The 25311-nt window shown below is 39.9% G+C and overlaps 1 protein-coding gene across 2 annotated transcripts in view; it reads right to left on the reverse strand.

Moving 5' to 3' along the window:
* Positions 1–25311, reverse strand: part of aplp1 (amyloid beta (A4) precursor-like protein 1) — a 170900-nt gene that overhangs the window by 86993 nt on the left and 58596 nt on the right. For both annotated transcript variants that reach the window (XM_076281227.1, XM_076281228.1), the window contains exons 3-4: positions 16046–16169; positions 1842–1954 (exon numbers count right to left, since the gene is read on the reverse strand). In XM_076281227.1, coding sequence (XP_076137342.1) covers positions 1842–1954; positions 16046–16169 — 237 coding nt within the window. The remainder of the gene's footprint in view (positions 1–1841; positions 1955–16045; positions 16170–25311) is intronic.

Below are 25311 nucleotides of genomic sequence, written 5' to 3' on the forward strand. Positions count from 1 at the left end.
CCCGAGGTCTTTATGTGGTCGGATAGAGAGTCCAGAATGAATTTCATCAAGCCAGTACCTTTCCGGAAATGTTGTCATCTTTGCTGCCATATTTAGGGGAAAGTCTGTAGGAGTCAATTGCCAAGTGTGCTCTGGAAATTCACAATTTCGTCGCCGTTTAAAAATAAAAAAAAACATTGTCCAGTATTTCTTTTGAAATTGAAATGAAGTTGTATGGACTGGACTATGTTTTTTTTTTTTTTTTTAAACGGCGAAGAAATTGTGAACTTTCCCCTAAAGATGGCAGCAAAGATGACAACATTTCCGGAAAGGTACTGGCTTGAGGAAATTCTGGAAATTCATCTGCAAACTTGATGATGGAGTAGCCAAGACTACTGTTGGCTTTGCAGTCATGTGTGTAGATGTTGTACAGCAGTGGACTCAAAACACAGCCTTGGGGAGCACCAGTGCTGATGGTTAATGAGTCAGATGTCAGACCCCCCACTCTAACCACTTGTGAACGGTTGGTGAGGAAGTCAAATATCCAGTGACACAGGGTGGAGTTCAATATCGGATAAAACCCAAACGATACCCAACCCTAACGATAGGAGACATAGCCTACCTGCGAGCCGATAAGCCATATTTGTCATTGGATGACAGGTGCAGAAGTGAAGTAGACTGCGCCACTAAAACCTCCTCTCCATAAATGTGATAGCTGGGCTTACCTAATGTTCTTGATTGATAAGCTACGGAATAATACAGATTTTTACAAGTTTTATTTGCTACTTGCTATATTGACAAACTTATAATAGGCCTACATTTAATTAGTGTTCAAAATCAATCCATGGGATTGGGGAAGTGGGGTTGGTTGGTGCAGCCAAACTCGTCCAGGGCGAGCACAGATGACTTCCAGGAAGGGCCCGGCCCCCCAAAGCCCCCCCATGACGCCAGGACTGTGTACCATGGTGGTTTAGCCAAGCAGCTAACTTTTGAGAAACGGACCCCAGAATGTCTCTCGGATGAAAACTGGTTAGAAAAGCAAAAATGTCAAATGATGCAAGTGCAGCGATATCCACTAGTGCCCCGTCAGATAACAACAATAATGAAGATAAAAAAAAACTACAGCAGTGAAGATGGACGACGGAAGGGAAGGACTAGGCTAGTTGGAAATTCCCCTGGATAGCCTATGACCACAAAAAACAAAGTATTTTGTAATATAATGTCTGCACTACAGCTAAACACACGAGTGTCTTATTCTTCTTTTCGAGCTGGGCTAAAGAATCACTTGAACGATTTCGATCACATGAAAAGTCCAATTTACATTGCATTGCTGTGAGCATTATGGCAGTTAGTGCAGGTGTTAAGGACTCTCTGTTGGTAAACAAAGGCAGATAGGTGATGCCAGAATCTCTTTGCTGGCTATTCTATCTTCTCTCCGATATCTTTCCTGTCAGGGATTGAGCAAGGAGTTTGGTTGTGCATGATGTCACCAGAAACATTCCTGCATATCTCAACTTTTTGGACCTTATACATATATATGGTCACGCTTTTCAGAAATACACCAAAGCGACTGGCCTGGTTCCAAGAGTTCCAAAACTTCCTTTTTTAGACCTCTGTGCCCAACCAGATGGACCTTGAAAACAGCCTCGCTACAAGCCATTGCTTCCAACTGCAGTGTGCTGCTGGAATTTCTGGAGGACCTGCTGTAAATCAAAAGGGCAAGGCAGGAGGTCCTCTATTGATCAAGCCCACTAATAATCAAAACATTTAGAATAAATATGAATATTCTGTGGAAAATGTTTTAAATACAGTCATAAAGAATATTTATGACTTTAGCACTGTGTACTATGCATACAGCTCACCTCCTTAGCAACATTGTGCCAGTGCATGTAGCTCTTGCACAAGTCTATCTGCTCTTGGTGCAGAAAGCGGCAGCGGTCAGGAACAAGTAGTGCCTCACTCACATATTCACCCCCTGTTGTGGAGAAAGGGTAGTGAAAGGAGGTAACAGGTGTTAAGTCAGAGAGAGAGCGAACAGGAGCAATACTTTTCCCCCCTAAACAATAACACCAATGACTATGATTTCCCTTGACGTTCTTTCAAGAAAAGAGAAGTTGATTGTATCCCTTTTTATCTTTTGTAGCACAACCAACATATCACTTCTTTTCTGGGCGTGTTCAGACTGCAGACTGTTTTTTTTTTGTCTGTCTAATGCAATCTTTTGGAAGTGAGTGTTCACATTAGCTGTAGAATGCAGCTAAAATCTGACACAAATCATGTGGACTATAAACTACCCTGACATGACGCACATGTGTTAATGCACATATAATTCTCAATTCCCCAAGATGGAGAAAGCAGTAGTCACCACATTCTTTACAAACACGTTTTCTGCAAACACAGTCACATGTTAAAATACATTAAAGGGACATTTTTCAACCTGTCTTATACAGTCTTTATGTACCATCATTAGGGTCAAAAAAGACAAAATTACTGTCTGTATTGAACTAGCTAAGTGAGGGGGCATATTAGAATAGACTGTGCAGATTTTATCCTCAGAAGATGGCAGCAACTTGAAGAACAGCAATGTAATATGCTGGCTGTTTCTCAAAGTCAAGGAAGGAAGCATTGTTCCAATGTCAAGCATTCTTCAATTCTTCAAATTCTACGAAGGATGAAGTTCTTTGTTGCACAGAATTTTCAAGGATGCCTGTGTGTACACTCACAAGTGAAATGTATTTAATTCTTATTGACTTTAAGCTATGCTTACTTTTTTTTTAAGTATATTTTTGTGTGTATATTTTAATGTGACAGGACAGTAGAGAATGAAAGGAAGCGAGTGGGAGAGAGAGTCGGGGTGGGATCCGTAAAGGACCACGGGGCGGGAATCGAACCCGGGTCGCCGGCATACAGTGCAGGTGCCCCAGCCAGTTGCGCCACAGCTGGGGCCAGCTATCCTTACTTTTAACTTATCTTTATGTGAGTTGTCCTGTATATGAAATGCTAATAAAACTGTCTTGTCTTGCCTTGCCTTGCCTATACTTTTGTGTCCACAGTAATATGACTGGAAGTGAGCACCAATGGAATGCCATTTTTAAATATTGGGGTAGTAAATTTTTTGGCTGAACTGGCTGAAGGTAATTCTCAAATCCTAACCCCTCGGTCCAAACTGAAGTTTCAGTCAATAACTTAATAACTGGTACTGGCTCTGAGACTGGTTACGTTGTGTGAGATGTTATGGGTGAGTGTTTTGAAGGTGTATATATAATGCATATATATAACTGTACATTGTATTTGAAATTCAAAGAAGCTTTATTAGCATAACTGTTTGGGTACAGTGTTGCCAAAGCCAGTAATAGAGATAACACAGTAGAATCACAAAAATAATAGATAGATAAATAGACATACAGCAATGTAAACATGTGAACACAGAATAAGTGTGTGTGTGTGTGTGTCAGAGTTTCCGCTAGAAAAAAATGGTGCCGGTCAAAGTGACCGGCAGAGGTTTCGTTTTCCGGACATTTTGATGATATGCCGGTCAAATATCCTATTATCCCTTCTTAATTAGTCAAATTGAGGGAAACTGGAGACAGGCTAGCTTAAAGAATGACATAATCAGGCTGTATAGAATGCAACATGTTCATTAGCCTAACTTAAAGATCTAGCCAGTATATTTTCATGGACAGCAAGAGTCCGCTTCGTTCGTTGTTTTAAAAAGGCTACGTTGTTTGTTGCTGCTACGTTATCTCCAGTGATGACTGTTTAACTTATGCGCACACACAAGAATGAGCGCTCACACCACTACCCCCTAATGCTATGCCTTTTTATTTGAAAACAAAAAATTAAGAAATGTTTCCTATTCTGGGAAATGTTTAGTTTCTTTTTCTTTCGGCCGCGGTTAAATGATACCGTTTAATTGTGCCAGAAATGATCTGCGGACCTACCCTGGAAATCCAGAGTTCTCGCAAGAGCACAATTTGAATTGTGCCCGCAAGATACTCTGGCCACGAGCAATGATCCAAATTTCTTCTACCTCTCGAGCGAGAGGGACCAATCAAATCGGTGTAGGCGGGACAAAGGCGAGCTGCACTGATGACGACGGTGCTGCGACGTCCGGAATCATCTAGAAAACATTGCAAGATAGCTACCGATGAACACCAGTTGTTTGAAACGGCTTTGGCCGCTACAATAACGGATTTAGATTTGGCTTTTCAACTAAAAGAGGAGCAGAAAATTGCCCTCAAATCGTTCCTTTGCAAGAACTGGATATGTCACACCGTGAATTGTTGTGATTGGTCGTAGCGTTATCCAACTGCGTGCAGTGAGAGTTTCAAATGCATGCTTGGTGCCGCCCCTCGAATTGGGCCATTTTCATTACTCGTGGCCAGACCCTTAATCTGAAAGATTCCAGGGTCTGGTTTACCAGGCTACCGCGGACCAGTAATCGCCTCGTTGAGGAGGCCCTGCAGATCATAGACAGAGAACGTAGGCCTACTGTATGCTTTGGGTAAAGAACACTTTGCATGTCCAGTGTACACGGAGAATGACAGTGTCTCGGAGCGGCCGCACCCCCCGCAACTCCACTTCCAATGTCACTGATTCCGACAGATACGCCCGACACTTCTGCTTTTTATCTGGTGGTGGTGGTGGAGTTGACCGGACATCTGAGGCTTCGGACGTTACCAATTTATCATCATCCATCGCGTCTGGCCTCTGAAAAAACTTTTAAGGCTAGTCTGCCCGGGCCTGGCCATGTTTGAATCGTCTCACTCATGTTCATTGTTTAACATGGACGTTTTAAGCGTGCGCTTCCTATTTGAAATGCAGCATAGGCTATATGCGTGTTGTTTAATAGCTTACTTTCAAACGGTAGAGCCTGTTCATTTAAAAACATAGCCAGAGGACGTATAATATAGGCTTAGCCTACATATTAAGGCTTATTCTCACATTCAGATTGCGTTAGGGGACGGGATTATTAGCCAATTTCAATTGGACAATTTGAACGGAGAGATTTAATTTTGTCGGACATTTCATTTTTTTCCCGGCCAATGTCCGGTAATTACCGGACAACGGAAACCCTGGTGCGTGTGTGTATAGGCATGCGAGTGTATATGTAACGGAGGCAGACTGCGCTAGCGTGCTAGTTGCCCGTGTAAATCCTCAAAGCCCTAAGGGACTGTACGATATTTACCGGGGGGGGGGGGGGGGGGGCCTAAGAGAATTTTTTAAGCCTTAGGGGAAGGCCCAGGAGAATTTTTTTGGCCTGGGGGGAGGGCCGAGGAAAATTATTTTTTCCTGATCCATGATATTTTTTTCCCCTGATCAATGATCCGTTTTCTATATTTTAAAAGGTTTGTAGGCCAAAACATGATTCAAGTCTCTTTGACAGAGTGGGCAAGTCCAAAAAGTCGCAACCCTACCTGAATCTCCCACAACTCCCCTCGTAAGCTTGCAGGTCACCCGCGGTTATGAGTCATAAACCAAATATTTTAATGATATTCGGGTCATTTGCGGGCGGGTCAGTTAAAATTAATTAAATATATATTTTCTACAAATAGGCCTACTTAAAATATCACGAGAAGGCTAGCATCAATACAGTAAAGCATCAATACAGTAAGTCAACAGTAAAGAAGCTGAAGCCGCGAGTTAAAATAATAAAGACACCCCTTCAGGAAAAGCGATATAGGCTATGGGAAATATTGGGAAAAGTTCTTAAAGAAGATGACAGTAGTACAAGTTGGTCTATGTAGCCCTACTTCTTGCGAAGCCATTTAAAAGTATGACAGCCGAAACGGGCAGCCTGCAGGAATAAATCTTATGGCACAGACTACACAGCCATATCTACCGGTATGTATAGGTTCGCGCATGCATAAAAGTTACCTTAGTTCGTTGTGTTTGTAACTTTAAACAGTGGATGTGCTTTAGTAAAGCTTTGTGCTTCATTCAGCATTTTAAACCAGTTCTTACGCTAACGTTTTGACCAGCAATGTATCTCTCTTGCCTACCTGCCTCCCCATTTCTATTTTCGAAAGAAGTAGGCTATGTCCATGGCCAAATCTTATCCTAGTGTTCCTTGGTGGTTGCGTGCGTGCTTGCGCTCTTATTCTCATTCTCTCTCCTGCGCAAACATTATGTCCTGCATGCCTGCGTGTAGTTCTACTGCATAAAGTTTCGCAAATAAATTAGTTTGTTTTACAGAAATGGACTACTGCATGCAGGCTATAACCAAAAGCACACATTTTGTAAATAAGCGGGTCGGATCGCGGGTCGGGTATAATTTTGTCCTAATTAATATTGACGGTCCGAGTTGTGGTCGGGTTGATCACAAAGCTTGTGACCAAACCCGCGCAACACTGGTTTGTAGCCCCGTGTGTGTGTATGTGTGCTTATGACATTTGCTGGCCGTTTTAACCTTGTAAACGTCATTTTTCGACCATTTTTTTTTTATTCACGTAGGGGGGAGGGCCTAGGAGAATTTTTTTGAGCCGGGGGGAGGCCCCTGGAAAAAAAAATTTGACCAGGGGGGAGGGCCAGGCAGAAAATTTTTAACCCGATCGTCTGGCTCAATTGTTAGCGCGCTCGTCTCCCGATCCGAGGTGCTGCTGTTAGCGGGTTCGAGTCAGGGCGTGTGCAGGGCTGAATCGCGCAGGTTCAACACAACGCAGGTTACATTGGTGCTGTGACCCGGATCGGGAGTGAGGTTTAGGGGGGCGAGTGTAACGGATGCCAGCTAGCTTAGCTGTGCTTGTGGAACATAGGTAAACCTCACTCCCCGACGCCTCAAGAGTGCTGCTGGCATGCGAGCCAGTAGCCTGGGCTATTGGCTCAATTGTTAGCGCGCTCGCCTCCCGATCCGAGGTGCTGCTGTTCGCGGGTTCGAATCCGGGCGTGTGCAGGGCTGAATCGCGCAGGTTACATAAGCATAACTGACGGATAGCAGGCCTATAGCCTATATTGTCGTTTACGTGGGTTCAATTTGTTCCTGCTGCTCATTGTCAAAACTCAAAAATCAAAAGCATGACAGAGGAAGAGGGCACCAGATTAGGCCTACTTCAGTTGTTAGCCTACATTCAGAACCAAGAAACTGACATCTGGAGTCTTTCTCAGGTGTGTGTGCTCCTTTTGTGAGACAGAAAGAAAAACTGAATAGGCTATCATGCGGGCTCTAGCAGGACATCATGTTACACATGCGGGCGGGAGCGGGACTAAAAATGACACATTAATGCGGGAGCGGGATAGAATATTGCGGGAGCAATTTTCAGTCCAGCGCAGACCTCTAGTTTGTAATTTGGTTTGTCCAATGCTCTATAATCTTCTTTTGCTTGATACATTATTTTGTTTACTCTAATTGATGTTTAGGAAGCAGAGCTGGACTGAGCTTGATGTTTATTAGTTGTCCCTCTTTGTGTAGTCTTGCATACTGAGTGGACCCCAAACCTCGCTTCCATATAGTGCAATAGGTAGGATTGTGCTTGCGATGGACATACCGCAAAGATTACTTAATTTTCGATACATTTCGATACATTTTCTGTGCCGTGCGCATTCCATACAGTCTATGGTGTATTCACATTCTGAATGTCAGCATATTTTACCAAACCGATGCTGTCATTCTGGCCTACACTTGGGTGAAGAGGAATTGGTGACTAAAAGGAAAAGCACGTCTGTATATATGGGAATATTTTGGTTTTATTAAGGATGACGTGTTACAAACACAGCGCCAAATGCGTCCTTCTCCACTGTGTTAAATGAAACAATTTCTTTCGTTATCGTTATATCAGAAGATATGTCTTTCACTGTAAGGCTTGTATTTCATGATTTGCATTTAGCAAAAGCCCCAGACAGCAGCAGAGAGGTAATCAGGATTCGTTATTTGTAAAAGTTGTTTAGCCTACTTCTTAGCCTGGACTGTGCGATTGCAGCCCAATTACTTTCACTTTCGTAGTCGGCATGCCGGTAACCTAATAACGTGGGATGCACAGCGTATGAGGTTACAGACTGAGATGACCGCCGCGATATAGCTTAAGTAGCTTTTTTGCTAGGCCCATCGAAGGCTGGCAATGTGGAATATTCCGCTGGTTGGTGCACAAGTGTTCAGATTGGCTGTCTATCCGTCTTTTACGAGGATTTTCTTGGAGCAGATCTTCCACACAACTTCGATAACCTAGTCCAGTGGTTCTCAAATGGGGGTATGCATACCCCTGGGGGTACGTGAAGGCACTCCAGGGGGTAGTTTAAGAGATTTTAAAATATACATATATTTAAAAAGTAGAATCCATGCAAAAATACTTTAAAAACCTTTTTTTCCAAATGTTTGAATTTTGTATGTGTTTATCAGTTCCAAAGTTTAATAAATTAGACACTGATGGCACAGTGCTCTGTTTTAAGTCTTTTTAAAAAAATGTTTTGCGCTGGTTAGGGGGTACTTGGCTGAAAAAAATATTTCACAGGGGGTACATCACTGAAAAAAGGTTGAGAACCACTGGCCTAGTCAGTAGGTCTCTTAGCTGTCCACTTTCATCAGGCCATATATATTATACATTTATTTCTTTAATTATACATTTAACTTTTCTAAAAAAAATGTTTAAGTGCGTTCACTGCCATGCTGAAACTTCCTGTAATGTGTTATGTGTTCAGCTAATGTGGGTGAGTTTAGTGCCTGTATACATTTTTCTCAGCTGATGTAGTAATTACTAGACCAAGGTACGTGTACTGCATTGTGTGCTCTAGGGCTTACAATTTTTTTTCTGGCGACCCCCCCAAAAACATGGGCCAAGTCTTGCAACACCCTTCTCTGTAACCAGCGGAGTTTGGTTTTGAAATGTTGTGAGATGGGCATTGGAAGCAAAGGCAGAAAATGTATTTTCTCATAGGTAGGCTATGTCAACACCAAAGGCATTAAATACCTAGAAAAATTTATTTAATCCAGGCTGCAAATCATTTCGCGATCCCTCCAATATTTTTGGCGACCCCCAGTTTAAGAACCTCTGCTCTAGGGTGGTGCTGCCTAGGCTGAACCTGCATCTGTGTTCCTGACATCTGGGCTGTTTTTTGGAAGATCATAACTTTGGTCTTTGTTGGATTTACTGCAAGGGCCCAGGACTGGCAGTACTGCTCCAGCTGATCGGGGAGCTGTTGTGAGGGCAACATAAGAACCAAGTCATCGGCAAAAAGCAGGGATTTGACCTTCATTTCTTGGAGTCCGAGTCCAGGGGCTGTAGACTGTTCCAACTGCATTGCTAACTCATTGATGTAAATATTGAATGATTTTGGACTCAGACTACAGCCCTGCCTCACTCCTCTTTTTTGAGTGAAGAAATCAGTCTGTTTTTCTCCAATTTTTATACTAATTTTTGGATTTGAGTACATTGATTTAATTAAATCAAAGGTTTTACCCTCTACACCACTTTGTAAAAGTTGGTAGTATACTGCCCTACAAAGCAAAAAGGCAGTAACTGACCAGAGTGTCAAACTGAGAAAAATGACTTTAAAGTAGTTTGATTTTTTCTACACAAATGTATTATAGGTAGAGCAATGACAATCTGGTGACTTGTTGCCCTGATGAAGAAATGTGTGTATATAAAAAATCTTGTGCTCAAAGTTGACCTTTGAAAAAAAACCTAGGAGAATTTAAATTAAATTGAATAGTGTCTTTAACTTAAACGTAATCGCTCTCAGGAACGCCCTCTGTTCGCTGGTTGGTTCGGAGACAAGTTGCCAAAGTAAACGAAGTGAACGAGAGCTATTCCAGACGGAGTACTGTAGGGAAATGTAAATGAGTGGAAGTACGTGGACAGGTGGAGTCAGGCTAACTATATACACAAACATTAAACTTTTTTTACTAATTGAAATCATACACACACTTATTCTGAAATAAATACTGTTGAAATTTTTACTACATTTTTACTACTATTATAGTCAGAGAAATATCCCTCCTCAAAGTCATGTTAACAATACTTTCTATGATGCAAGTCAATGGGTGGATTATGGTCAATGGATAGATGGCTCTGTTCTGGATCTACCCATCCCTGACTTCCATACAAACATCCCATGGTCATTTTAGTTTGCTTCCTGGTTGGTTTAATGGTCAAAAATAATGATAAAACAATGTTTTGTGAGTCCCCCCACCCCCCGCTATTATATTTTCACAATGACTTTGAAACATTCCAGTCGCGTTAAAGAATGACATGTTTTTAAAATGACGATAACGTTGGTTCTACTTAATGGATGGGAAAACCAATTATCTTCAATTATCAAATATCAATGTAACATGTTTACAGAACTTGTTAAATAAACATTGTCAGTGCTGTCACTTTTCTCATCTTCTTTTCTATTGTTAACACCCTCCCAGCCTCTACTTTAGAACAGGGACCATATTTTGACATATCATGACTAATAAGTACATTCTGCAGAGGTATTACTGATGATAATGTGCTTGCTACCAAGGAACCAGTTTCCACTTTAGAATGGGAGCCAATCTCCCAGTTATTAAGTGCTATTTCACACAGCAACCTGGGCAGTGAAATGCAGCAATGAGGTTGAGCCATACACTTGCTTATTCTACAACTGTTCTCCTACTATTTGGGATTTATTCAGACAGCATACAAGTAGGTTATGCATATTCTATTTTGGTACTTACTACTAATTAGTATGTAGAGATCAAGGCTTACAAGGTCATTATTAAGATTATATCAATAATAAAGGCCTAATTCATCATGAACAAGAAATTTGTGAATACACACCTAACAAATGGTTAATGTTGCCTAACACATGCCTTACAAGTCACTAATACAGGTATTAATTAGGTATGTATTGGTGGCTAATATGTGAACCTTAAAATAAAGTGTTACCAAAATATGTTTATGAATTATTGTTAATAATTAATAAATGATGCAATATACACATGCACTAATGATTAGTTAAGGTGAGGATAAATATTTTATAAACCACTTCCTAATACTATAATTCATGATTAACTCAGGGGTTACAAGTGGTTAGTTAATGATATTTTGTGAGCTTATCTAAAGTGAGGACTTTCTATGCCTTGCAACACATTTTCAAATAAGTTGTAAAGATTACATTCACATTCATTCATTTAGCAGACAAGCAACGTACACATGTCAAATAAATTAAAGGCCATTGACATAACAGTGAAAGCCGGGAAACGAACCCCCAACTTTTCAGGCTACTGCATGCTAGTCCAGCCCCTTATCCACTACACTACCTTGGCCCAGATAAAACCCCTACAACTATGCAAGAGTTTCTGTTTTCTTCTACTACACACTGTTATTAAACATCTGTAAACTATTATTAAATGCTGTATTCTTCATTTGTAAAGCATTATTCCTACATTAATTCTCATCTGTAAATCATGTTTACACACAGTTAAAAATGGTTTGTTCATAGTAAACACGCATATCTATATTATATTTTTGAATTGACTGTTGTAATACCACTGGGCAGAGGTAGTGTAGTGGATAGGGAGCTGGGTTAAGATGCAGTAACCCATAAAGTTGGGGGTTCAAACCCCGGCGTCCACCAATGTGGCCTTGCCCTTTAATTTCATTGACATGTGTAAGTCGCTTTGGGTGAAAGTGTCGGCTAAATGAATAAATGCAAGTGTAAACTTTATAACTCATTTGTTAATGTGTTGCAAGGCATAAAACGTCCTAACTTTAGATGAGCTCACAAAATATCATTAACTAACCACTTGTAACTCCTGAGTTAATTATTAATTATAGTATTAGGAAGTGGTTTATAAAATATGTATCCTCACCCTAACTAATCATTAGTGCATGTGTATGTAACAACTGTTAAATAATGGAAATATTACTTCATCGAAAACATATTATTGCATCATTTATTAAGTATTAACAATAATGTATAAACATATTTAAGATATAGGCTTATTTACTATGAACAAACTATTTATAACTGTGTGAACAAATGCTTTACTGATGATAAATTAGAAATTACTAATGATGAACAAACCATTAACTAATAAGTAACAAAGCCTTAATAAATGATGAATTGTGTGTAGTTATTATAAAGTGTTACCCATTTTTTTTAACCAATATTAGCTTTTGAGATGTCTAACTAGGGGTTTGTAGGGGTGCTGAATCTATCCCAGCCATTAGTTTTGAGTAAAAATGACTCCAAGTCCGTAAAAAAAACATAACAAGTGGTTTTATTGAACAATTACAAAACAAAAAGTTTAAAATTTAACAAACCTCATCCCTCAACTCCCCTGCACTCCCTCACTCCTGTTATCATCTGGCTGGTTGATGTTCTGGCAAGAGTTAAGATGACAGTTCCAACAAGCAGAAATACACTTGACTCCTTGCTTTTTACAGAGAGTGTCACAGACGCCTGCACAGTTGCAGTTGACAAACTTCAGAAGGTAGTCTGGTACAATGGGATCTGGTGTGACTGGTGCATAATCATGTTCTCCTTGTTTCTATCCACACTCAAGGACATCTAGTGATGGATTTTGTAGCAGTAGCCAATCTCTGGTCTGGAGATATGCCCGCAGAGAGTGCTGTTCTGCAGCTCCTGTAGTCGGAGGTAGTTTCTAAGGCTTGATACTAGTTATGTTGTCCTCATGAGTTTTACAGTCTACCCTCCACGTTGGACACTCTTTTTTCTCTCTCTCTCACACAGACACATTTATGCACATTGACTCTCTCACAAACCCATTCACAACCACACACACATCTATTATAGTAGCAGTGTGTTACAGTACACGCAAAGTGTGTGTGAGTGTGTGTGTGAGAGAGAGAGAGTCCAATGCAGAGGGTGGACGGTGATCAACAAAACGTAAAACTCATGAGGACAAACTGAGTTAATATTTTTGTAAATATTTTATATCTTTTCATGGGACAACACTGAAAAAATTACACTTTGCTACAATGTAAAGTAGTGAGTGTACAGCTTGTTTAACAGTCTACATTTGCTGTCCCCTCAAAATAACTCAACACACAGCAATTAATGTCTAAACCGCTGGCAACAAAAGTGAGTACACCCCTAAGTGAAAATGTCCAAATTGTGCCCAAAGTGTTAATATTTTGTGTGGCCACCATTCTTTTCCAGCAGTGCCTTAACCCTCTTAGCCATGTAATTCACCAGAGCTTCACAGGTTGCCACTGGAATCCTCTTCCACTCATTATGGAGCTGGTGGATGTTAGAGACCTTGCGCTCCTCTACCTTCCATTTGAGGATGCCCCACAGATGCTCAATAGGGTTTACTGTAGGCCTGAAGACATGCTTGGCCAGTCCATCACCTTTACCCTCAGCTTCTTTAGCAAGGCAGTGGTCGTCTTGGAAGTGTGTTTGGGGTAGTTATCATTTTGGAATACTGCCCTGTGGCCCAGTTTCCAAATGCTCTGCTTCACTATGTGATATGTGTATGTCACAGTACATGTTGGCATTCATGGTTCCTTCAATGAACTGTAGCTCCCCAGTGCAGCACTCATGCAGCCCCAGACCATGACACTCCCACCACCATGCTTGACTGTAGGCAAGACACACTTGTCTTTGTACTCCTCACCTGGTTCCCGCCACACACGAACCAAATAAGTTTATCTTGGTCTCATCAGACCACATGGTTCCAGTTATCCATGTCCTTAGTCTGCTTGTCTTCAGCAAACTGTTTGCGGGCTTTCTTGTTCATCATCTTTAGAAGAGGCTTCCTTCTGGGACGACAGCCATGCAGACCAATTTGATGCAGTGTGCGGTGTATAGGGAGGGAAAGTAATCTCATCGCCATCTAGTGGTTGCATTCCTAGAGTTTAGCGGAGTGGATGGGATTTTTGTTTTTTTTAAATATATCTCGGGATCAACATTGTGATCTTAATTTAATGCCTTCCATATGTTAGGCACTGGGGTCACCTATTGCTTCAAGTGGTCATACCTTATTTTTAAGGATCAGTTGAATTGTTTTGAGTTTTTGTCGTAACACGGTGATAACGAACTACAGCTGCATGTCACGTCACAGGTTTGGGCGCTTAATCTCTAACTGATCAATACGGCAATTTGCTTAACTGGCTTAACATATTTTTGTAATAACGGAACGTGATGTAAACCGCGTGGTGATAACCTTTATGTCTGGATAACTGGTGTTGTGCTTCTACTGACATGAAGAGCTGGCAGTAAGTGTGTAAGTGTAAGTGTCAATGCTAACCAGGCTAATAAACAAACCATGCTACCATGAGTAACGTCGAAGGGTAAAGTCACGTGACTTCTTTTGTAGTTCGTTTATGAAACAAAAGGAGCAATTTCGATTTTTTAAATAAGGCAAAATAGGGTCTGACATTTTCACAGTTAGAAGATTATTACTGTATAGACACTGAAAAATATTTTTGGTGGATAACATCGCTGATTTGGCTTCACAATATTTTTTTAAAAATAGGTCTATGGGACTTAACATTGGAGCTGCTCTTCGATAGGAACGCAACCACTTGGGGCGCTGGTTTTCCACTTTCCCTCCCTATGATCTGAGCACTGACAGGCTGACCCCCACCCCTTCAACCTCTGCAGCAATGCTGGCAGTACTCATACATCTATTTTTCAAAGACAACATCTGGATATGACGCTGAGCATGTGCACTCAACTTCTTTGGTCGGCCATGGCGAGGCCTCTTCTGTCCTGTTCCTGTCCTGTTAAACCGCTGTATGGTCTTGACCACCGTGCTGCAGCTCAGTTTCAGTGTGTTGGCAATCTTCTTATAGCCTAGCCATATTTATGTAGAGCAACAATTCTTTTTTTCAGAACCTCAGAGAGTTCTTTGCCATGAGGTGCCATGTTGAATTTCCAGTGACCAGTATGAGAGTGTGAGAGCGATAACACGACATTTAACACACCTGCTGCCTATTCACACCTGAAACCTTGTAACACTAACGAGTCACATGACACCGGGGAGGGAAAATTGGGCCCAATTTGGACATTTTCACTTTTACTTCAGGGGTGTACTCACAAGCGGTTTAGACATTAATGGCTGGTTGTTGTGTTATTTTGAGGGGACAGTAAATTTACACTGTTATACAAGCTGTACACTGACTACTTTACATTGTAGCAAAGTGTCATCTCTTCAGTGTTGTCCCATGAAAAGATATAATAAAATATTATACAAAAATGTGAGGGGTGTACTCAGTTTTCTAGTGTCAAGCCTGAGACACTGCCTCCAATTACAGGAGTTGCAGCACAGCACTCTCTGCGGGCATATCTCCAGACCAGAGATTGGCTACTGCTAAAGTCCATCACTGGATGCCCTTGAGTATGGATAGAAACAAGGACAGCATGGTTATGCACCAGTCCCTACAACAGATCCCGGACTACCTGCTGCTGTTAAAAGCAAAGAGTCAAGTGTATTTCTGCTAGTTGAAACTGTCATAGTAACTCTTGCCAGAACATCACCCAGCCAGAAGATAACAGGAGTGAGGGAGGGCAGGGGAATTGGATGAGGTTTTTAAATTTTAAACCGATTAAGGAAGTTTTGTTTTGTAATTGTTCAATAAAACCACTTGTTATGGATTTTTATGGACTTGGATTCATTTTTACTCAAAACTAATAGATTCAGCACCCCTACAAACTCCTAGTTAGACATCTAAAAAGCTAACATTGGTAAAAAAAAATGTTTTCATAATTTTCGCCGAGTCCCTGGGCACCCCAAACTACATGGGCTCTCCAGGTGTTTCCCAGAGGATTTGGCCGTGGATAAATTGGGAAGTGTTACTAGACACCTATAGGAACACATAGTAAAAAAAGCTATTGGTAATACATTTTTTTGCAGATTGGCGAAAAAAAAGCGTAACTTTCCCTAACAATAAGTCATAATTAAGAGATAAAAAGTCATAACTGTGCTTTTGTTGGTATTACTAGTTTATATGCATGCTTTTGAGAGGTTAGGCTTATAGCTTTTAACCAAAACCCCTCCCTGTTGCTTTAAACTAATATGCCAGGTGACTTAAAAATGTGGTCACTATTTGACACTATTCTTACCACTGTGACATAGCCTTGATAGGTTAGTAATGTATTCAGAAAAATATTGAATGAACAGATCTAGCTTTAAACATACCTCGACAGTGATAAGGAATGATGGAACGAGTCTGGCAGTGACCCAAGCCTTTCTGGCACCAGAATGGAATTGTGACTGGATTAGAGGACTCTTCCACATCAGTAATATGCAAGTTGGGATACATCTGGTTAGAGAAAGCAAAAATCACATGCAAACACATTTACAGAACACAGGCATTTTAATTGGGGGCCTAGCAGCGAAGCTGCGAAGGCACCCATTGAGTTAGTAGTTTTTCCTATTATTATTATTATTATTATTATTATTACACTTCTGCCATTGGAGTCTATGGCAGCCCATAGAACGCCTGGCTAAAAAGTGCAGATTTTTTGCCAGAAAGTTTCGGGACACTCCACTGACCACTAACGCTAATTTACAGATCTCTAAACCCAGCCATCTAGCGCCACCAACAGGTCAAAGTTTGGCCGAAAGTTGAAAAGCTGGGTTGAAAGGTATTTGCAAGTCATTATTATTATGAAATTTAGCGCCCTGATTCAGGACCGTCCCATGATCACTCTCACCAATTTACAGAACCCTATGCCGAACACTCTAGCGCCACCAATGGGTCGAATCTGGACTCACATTCACGCATGTAACAATTGAACGGTGTGTTCGATTTTCACAAATCAAGCACCGTTGGAATCCCTGGAATGACTTGAGTTGAATGACCCCTACTACGTCACTTACCGCCATACTGGACCTCCGCCATATTGGATTTAGTCCAAACTCTACGAAAAGTTTCAGCGGTTACAAATTTCCTCAGATTTTCACGAAACTTGTTAGAGATGATCTTCTGCCCGGGCCGCACAAACGATACTGGTCAGATTTTTCAATTTCATTTTTATTTGCCCGTGACAGCCAATCAAATATTGTGACGAAGCCGCCAAACAGGAAGTGGACAAACATCTAGGTGACGCTTTGAGTTAATATAACAAAACTCGAGACCATTAGTCAGGACACTGTCCCAATCACTCACACCAATTTTCGTGCATATACATTGAACACACTAGCGCCACCACCAGTTCAATGCTGGACATGCGTTCATGCGCGTGATCCTTGACTCTTTTGTCTGATTTTCACAATTGAGGTAGTGTCTGAATCCGTGGACCATACAGAGTTCATCGACCCCTAACCTATCACTTTCCGCAATATTGGACCTCCGCCATATTGGATTTAGTCCAAACTCTACGAAAAGTTTCAGCGGTTACAAATTTCATCCGATTTTCACAGAACTTGTCGGAGATGATCTTCAGACCGAGCCGCACAAACGATACTTGTCAGATTTTTTAATTTCATTTTTGTTTGCCCGTGACAGCCAATCAAATATGGCGATGAAGCCACCAAACAGGAAGTGGGCTAACATCTCGGCTATGCTTTAATGTATGAAGTCCAAACTTGGTACAGGGACTTGGTATCTGATAGTGAGGACGCACTAGGAAATTGGCATCATGTGGCCTCTATAGGGGGCGCTGTAATACAGGAAGTGAGCTTGTATCTCAGCAACGCTTTGGTGTACAAACTCCAAACTTAGTATAAGGACCTGTTACCTGATTATGATGATGCACTAGGAAATTGGAATCATTTGGCCTCTATAGGGGGCGCTGTAATACAGGAAGTGAGCTCGTATCTCAGCAACACTTCGGTGTATGAAGTCCAAACTTGGTACAGGGACATATTAGCTGATTGTGAGGACATGAAGGAAAGTGGTCTCATTTGGCCTCTAGGGGTGCTGTAATAATGAAAGTGAGCTCACATCTCAGCAACACTTTGGTGTATGAAGTCCAAACTTGGTAGAGGGACATGGTAGCTGATTGTGAGACCGCACAAAGACATTGGTGTAATTTGGCCTCTTGCTGTAAGTGCTTGCTCATGCCGTGGCAACGCCATTTCTGCTATAGCGCTCTGCTAGGCCCCCGCATTGCTGCTTGCAGCTATATTTACATTTAAGAATCACAGATGGCTTTAAAACATTGTAAAATGGTTGATAATACACTGATTTTACCAGAAAGTACACATCCATTACCTCAAACCAGTAACTTGTATGAATATTTTGCTTATAAATTCCAACATAGTAATTGGGGGCCAAGCAGCGAAGCTGCGAAGGCACCCATTGAGTTACTAGCTTTTCCTATTATTACACTTCTGCCATTGGAGTCTATGGCAGCCCATAGAACGCCTGGCTAAAAAGTTCAGATTTTTTGGCAGAAAGTTTCAGGACACTCCACTGACCACTCACACTCATTTACGGACCTCTAAACCCAGCCATCTAGCGCCACCAACAGGTCAAAATCTGGCCGAAAATTGAACCGCTGGGTCTAAAGTTATAAAATTTGGCACACTGATTCAGCACTGTCCCATGATCACTCTCACCAATTTACAGAACTCTATGCCCAACACTCTAGCGCCACCAATGGGTCGAACCTGGATTGCATTCACGTATGTGACCATTGAACGGTGCGTCCGATTTTCACATATCAGGCACCGTTGGAATCCCTGGACCGACCTAAGTTCAATGACCCCTATTACGTCACTTTCCGCCATATTGGACCTCCGCCATATTGGATTTAGTCCAAACTCTACGAAAAGTTTCAGCGGTCAGAAATTTAATCCGATTTTCATGGAACTTTGCGGAGATGATCTTCTGCTCGAGCCGCACAAACAATACTTGTCAGATTTTTCAATTTCATTTTTGTTTGCCCGTGACAGCCAATCAAATATGGTGATGAAGCGCCAAACAGGAAGTGGACTAACATCTCTGTGGCACTTTGAGTTAACATAACAAAACTCGATACCATTAGTCAGGACACTGTCTCAATCACTCACAGCAATTTATATGCATATACATTGAACACTCTAGCGCCACCACCAGTTCAATGCTGGACATGTGTTCATGCGCGTGATCCTTGACTCTTTTGTCTGATTTTCACAATTGAGGTAGTGTCTGAATCCTTTGACCATACAGAGTTCATCGACCCCTATCCTATCACTTTCCGCCATATTGGACCTCCGCCATTATGGATTTAGTCCAAACTCTACGAAAAGTTTCAGCGGTTACAAATTTCATCTGATTTTCACAGAACTTGTCGGAGATGATCTTCAGACCGAGCCGCACAAACGATACTTGTCAGATCTTTTAATTTCATTTTTGTTTGCCCGTGACAGCCAATCAAATATGGCGATGAAGCCACCAAACAGGAAGTGGGCTAACATCTCGGCTATGCTTTAATGTATGAAGTCCAAACTTGGTACAGGGACTTGGTATCTGATTGTGAGGACGCACTAGGAAATTGGCATCATGTGGCCTCTATAGGGGGCGCTGTAATACAGGAAGTGAGCTTGTATCTCAGCAACGCTTTGGTGTACAAAGTCCAAACTTGGTACAGGGACATATTAGCTGATTGTGAGGACATGCAAGGAAAGTGGTCTCATTTGGCCTCTAGGGGTGCTGTAATAAAGAAATTGAGCTCACATCTCAGCAACACTTTGGTGTATGAAGTCCAAACTTGGTAGAGGGACATGGTAGCTGATTGTGAGAACGCACAAGGACATAGGTGTAATTTGGCCTCTTGCTATGAGTGCTTGCTCATGCCATGGCAACGCCATTCCTGCTATAGCGCTCTGCTAGGCCCCCGCATTGCTGCTTGCAGCTATATTTAATTAAGTGTGCTTGCTGAAAGCAGCACACTTATTGTTCTTCTTAAGTTTTCTTATTCCTGTAACCCCAATTTTTCGTCAGCTCCTGCTCCTAGACCTTTTGAGATATCGCCACCGGTCCAACTCTAGAATGTCCGGCCGGAACCGGTGTAGTGTGGAAATTGAAAAGGATGTCACTGACCCTTGTCATTATTCCGCCATATTGGATTGAATAGAAAGCGAAACTAAAGTTTCACAGGTCACAAATTTGGTCCGAACTTCACGAAACTTGACGTACATGATCCTTGGACCAAGCTTCACAAAAGTTACAGAAAGGATTTTTGATTTTCAAAAGCGTTTGCCCGTCACAGCCAAACGAAATCGGCGGCGAAGCTCCGAAACAGGAAGTCGTCCATATCTCAGGAACGCTGTCACATATCGATACCAAATTTTGTTTATGAACTCGGGACTCCAATGTGAGGGTGCATAAGCTAAAAGAAAAGAAATATTCCAAAAGTTTCCAGTATTCGGCATACCACCCAAAGGTATTTGGTAACTATCACCTTTTGCCTTTGCAGTTGCAAGTCTATCACAATGCCTTCCAAGTATGCACAATATCTCTGGACAGCCACAATGTCTCAGGGCAACCTTGCCCAATCATGAAATCCTTGCTCTGCCATGGGATAGTATGGACTTACGAACTGAAATAGCAAGGAGAACAGTAGCTCTATATAGTTTACATAATAGAGTTGTTTTCACATTGACGGTATTCAAATTAAATTTTTCATTATTGTTAAATATCATGATGGGAGAGTATTATTAACTAGAAAAGCATTTCCTGAAGGAAATACAATGCAAAAATATGATGAGTTCATATGGTTAAATTATTTGCTTGGTAGATAAGGTTTACTATAGTTGGAATGACTGAACAGTTAAATAGGTTGATAATAGAAATGGTTAAATTTTTAGGCAGATAGTTGACGATAACTAACAGTTGGAATGGCTCCAATGTTTGCTAGTAGTTATGCTAACTATGTTAACAAAGATAATAATGCTAACCAAGTAACTATGCTAACTAGCATGCTAACAATGTTAAAATGTTAACTATGCTAACCATATGACTTAGCTAACCTAGCTAATCATGTTTATTAGTTATGCTAACTATGCTAACTAACATGTTAATTATGCTAACCACGTGACTTAGCTAACTTAGCTAATCATTTTTAATAGTTCTGCTAACTATGCTAACTAACATGTTAGCATGCTAACTATGCTAACCATGTGACTTAGCTAACTTAGCTAATCATTTTTAGCAGTTTTGCTAAAAATGCTAACTAACATGCTAGCATGCTAACTATGCTAACCATGTGACTTAGCTAACTTAGCTAATCATTTTAGCAGTTTTGCTAAAAATGCTAACTAGCATGCTAACATGCTAGCATGCTAACTATGCTAACCATGTGACTTAGCTAACTTAGCTAATCATTTTTAGCAGTTTTGCTAAAAATGCTAACTAGCATGCTAACATGCTAGCATGCTAACTATGCTAACCAAGTTACTTAGCTAACTTAGCTAACTAGCTACAGTGGGTAGGAGTCATAGTTGATGACAAGTAACAGTTACAATGGCTGAACAGTTCAAAAGTTCAGTAGTTTAAAGGGTTAAATTGTTTAACACTGAAATATTGTAGTGAGGACTTTTATTTTGAAACAGTTTTTGGCAGAGGAAGCAGTTGAACAGGATGTGTAGTCTTAATAGGGCCAGTTTGTATGCTTAAAGCCTGAGACTGGCAGTTGATGCAGCTGGCCCGAACACCTGCCATAGGATTCTAATTGCTTAACGGCCGTATTGTGATGTCATAATCATAATGTTAAGTCAATGGGGAAATTTTGATTAGTTTTTAATTAATAGTTTAAAAAGTATAAAAGTTACAAAGTTGAAAAATACAAAGCTCACATGTCCTAAGTAAGACCTACGTAACATAGTTTGAATGAAGTTTCTACGTTAAACGGTTGAAGCTGCATTAGCTGCGTTAGAAGAAGAACTAGAAAAGCATTTCCTGAAGGAAATACAGTGCATGAAAATGCAAAAAATATGATGTAAAATATCATACAGAGTAAAAACAAACTATATTGGTTGCTAGGTAGATGAGGTTTAATATAGTTGGAGTGACTGAACAGTTAAATAGGTGGATAGTTTATATGGTTAAATGATTTGCTTAGTAGATAAGGTTTAATATAGTTGGAATGATAGAACGGTTAAATAGGTGGATAATACTTAACTTAGTTAACTTAGCTAATGTTTTCATTTTTAGTAGTTATGCTAAAACATGCTAACTATGTTAACCATGTTACTTAGCTAATCATTTTTACTTAACTTAGTTAACTTACTTAACTTAGCTAATCATTTTTAATAGTTTTGCTAAAAATGCTAACTAGCATGCTAACATGTTAGCATGCTAACTATGCTAACCATGTGACTTAGCTAACTTAGCTAATCATTTTTAGCAGTTTTGCTAAAAATGCTAACTAGCATGCTAACTATGCTAACCATGTGACTTAGCTAACTTAGCTAATCATTTTTAGCAGTTTTGCTAAAAATGCTAACTAGCATGTTAACATGCTAGCATGCTAACTATGCTAACCATGTTACTTAGCTAACTTAGCTAATCATTTTTAACAGTTTTGCTAAAAATGTTAACTAGCATGCTAACGTATTAGCATGCTAACTATGCTAACCATGTTACTTAGCTAACTTAGCTGATCATTTTTAGCAGTTTTGCTAAAAAATGCTAACTAGCATGCTAACATGCTAGCATGCTAACTATGCTAACCATGTGACATAGCTAACTTAGCTAATCATTTTTAGCAGTTTTGTAAAAAATGCTAACTAGCATGCTAACATGCTAGCATTCTAACTATGCTAACCATGTGACTTAGCTAACTTAGCTAATCATTTTTAGCAGTTTTGCTAAAAATGCTAACTAGCATGTTAGCATGCTAACATGCTAGCATGCTAACTATGTTAACCATGTTACTTAGCTAACTTAGCTAATCATTTTTAGCAGTTTTGCTAAAAATGTTAATTAGCATGCTAACATGTTAGCATGCTAATATGCTAACTATGCTAACCATGCTAACTAGCTACAGTGGGTAGGAGTCATAGTTGATGACAAGTAACAGTTACAATGGCTGAACAGTTAAAAAGTTCAGTAGTTTAAAGGGTTAAATTGTTTAACAGTGAAATATTGTAGTGAGGACTTTTATTTTGAAAAAGTTTTTGGCAGAGGAAGCAGTTGAATAGGGTGTGTAGTCTTTTAGAATGAGACTGTATGCTTAAAACCTGAGAAACTGACAGTTGGCCACCTGGCCTGGCCATCTGGCAGAAGATTCTAATTGCTGTGATGTCATAAAGGCCCAATGTTAAGTCAATGGGGAAATTTTGATTCGTTTTTAATTAATAGTTTAAAAAGTATATAAGTTACAAAGATGAAAAATACAAAGCCCACATGTCCTAAGTAAGACCTATGTAACATAGTTTGAATGAAGTTTCTACGTTAAATGGTTGAAGCTGCATTAAGTGCGTTAGAAGAAGAATAATAACTAGAAAAGCATTTCCTGAAGGAAATACAGTGCATGAAAATGCAAAAAATATGATGTAAAATATCATACAGAGTAAAAACAAACTATATTGGTTGCTAGGTAGATGAGGTTTAATATAGTTGGAGTGACTGAACAGTTAAATAGGTGGATAGTTTATATGGTTAAATGATTTGCTTGGAAGATAAGGTTTAATAAAGTTGGAATGATTGAACGGTTAAATAGGTGGACAATACTTAACTTAGTTAACTTAGCTAATGCATTTTTAGTAGTTAGCAATGCTAACATGCTAACTATGTTAACCATGTGACTTAGTTAATCTAGCTAATCATTTTTAGCAGTTTTGCTAACTATGCTAACTAGCATGCTAACATGTTAGCATGCTAACTATGCTAGCATGCTAACTATGCTAACCATGTGACTTAGCTAACTTAGCTAATCATTTTTAGCAGTTTTGTAAAAAATGCTAACTAACATGCTAACATGTTAGCATGCTAACTATGCTAACCATGTGACTTAGCTAACTTAGCTAATCATTTTTAGCAGTTTTGTAAAAAATGCTAACTAGCATGCTAACATGCTAGCATGCTAACTATGCTAACCATATGACTTAGCTAACTTAGCTAATCATTTTTAGCAGTTTTGTAAAAAATGCTAACTAGCATGCTAACATGCTAGCATGCTAACATGCTAGCATGCTAACATGCTAGCATGCTAACTATGCTAACCATGCTAACTAGCTACAGTGGGTAGGAGTCATAGTTGATGACAAGTAACAGTTACAATGGCTGAACAGTTAAAAAGTTCAGTAGTTTAAAGGGTTAAATTGTTTAACAGTGAAATATTGTAGTGAGGACTTTTATTTTGAAACAGTTTTTGGCAGAGGAAGCAGTTGAACAGGATGTGTAGTCTTAATAGGGCCAGTTTGTATGCTTAAAGCCTGAAACTGGCAGTTGATCCAGGTGGCCCGAACACCTGCCATAGGATTCTAATTGCTTAACGGCTGTATTGTGATGTCATAATCATAATGTTAAGTCAATGGGGAAATTTTGATTAGTTTTTAATTAATAGTTTAAAAAGTATAAAAGTTACAAAGTTGAAAAATACAAAGCTCACATGTCCTAATTAAGACCTACGTAACATAGTTTGAATGAAGTTTCTACGTTAAACGGTTGAAGCTGCATTAAGTGCGTTAGAAGAAGAATAATAATAATAATAATAATAATAATAAAATGCCTTGGAATAACAGTACAGTGCATTTTCATGCACTGTAATAAGAAGAAGCCTAGGAAGAACAGTACAGTGCATTTTCATGCACTGTAATAATAATAACAGAAAAGCATTTCCTGAAGGAAATATAGTGCATGAAAATGCATTAGGGTCATTCTACGAAACCGGTGCCTTTTCACTTTGACATTTTTTTTAAAAATCATGTAGGACAAACCATATTTTAAGACATCCACATGATATAAGACATATATGACCTGCATAAAAAAATATTTTCCCACCTCAGGCATAAATCCCTATTAATATTTTCCTTTTTATTGTAGCCCAGGTGTCTTTTTTTTTACCACCCCGTAACGGACAAGATGCGCTCCATTTTAGACATAATGAATACATTGAATTCAGAACATTTCATGTTTTCCTGTCATAAAAATGTCCTTAATTTGATATTAAAAGTTATAGGTTTCTTTTTTAATTGGAGATTTGCAGAATTTAGATTCTAATCTTCAAACTGTGAATTCCGCATGCCCATTGGTTGGTGTTTTGAACAATATTGGCTATTTTACTCCCTATTGTCAAATTAAAGCTACATGTGTAAATAGGCCCACTTCATCACACTATGATCAAACATTTATTTATGGGCTATTTCACTCACTCTCTAGTATTTTTTTAAAAAAACACACATGTTATGGGGTGGTAAGTCATGTTACAGGGTGGTAAATCCTGTTACGGGGTGGTTAATTTTGTTTGTTTCCATAATTTAACAATAATTTGATTAGTTCTGGACATATGTGTGGACTGTTAATGTCGTAA

Source organism: Alosa pseudoharengus, unplaced genomic scaffold (genome assembly GCF_046254945.1).
Source record: "Alosa pseudoharengus isolate Yale_2024_CS ecotype anadromous, Long Island Sound unplaced genomic scaffold, YU_APseudo_1.1 YU_APseudo_1.1_scf_12, whole genome shotgun sequence".
In the NCBI taxonomy this organism is placed as follows: Eukaryota; Metazoa; Chordata; class Actinopteri; order Clupeiformes; family Clupeidae; genus Alosa; species Alosa pseudoharengus.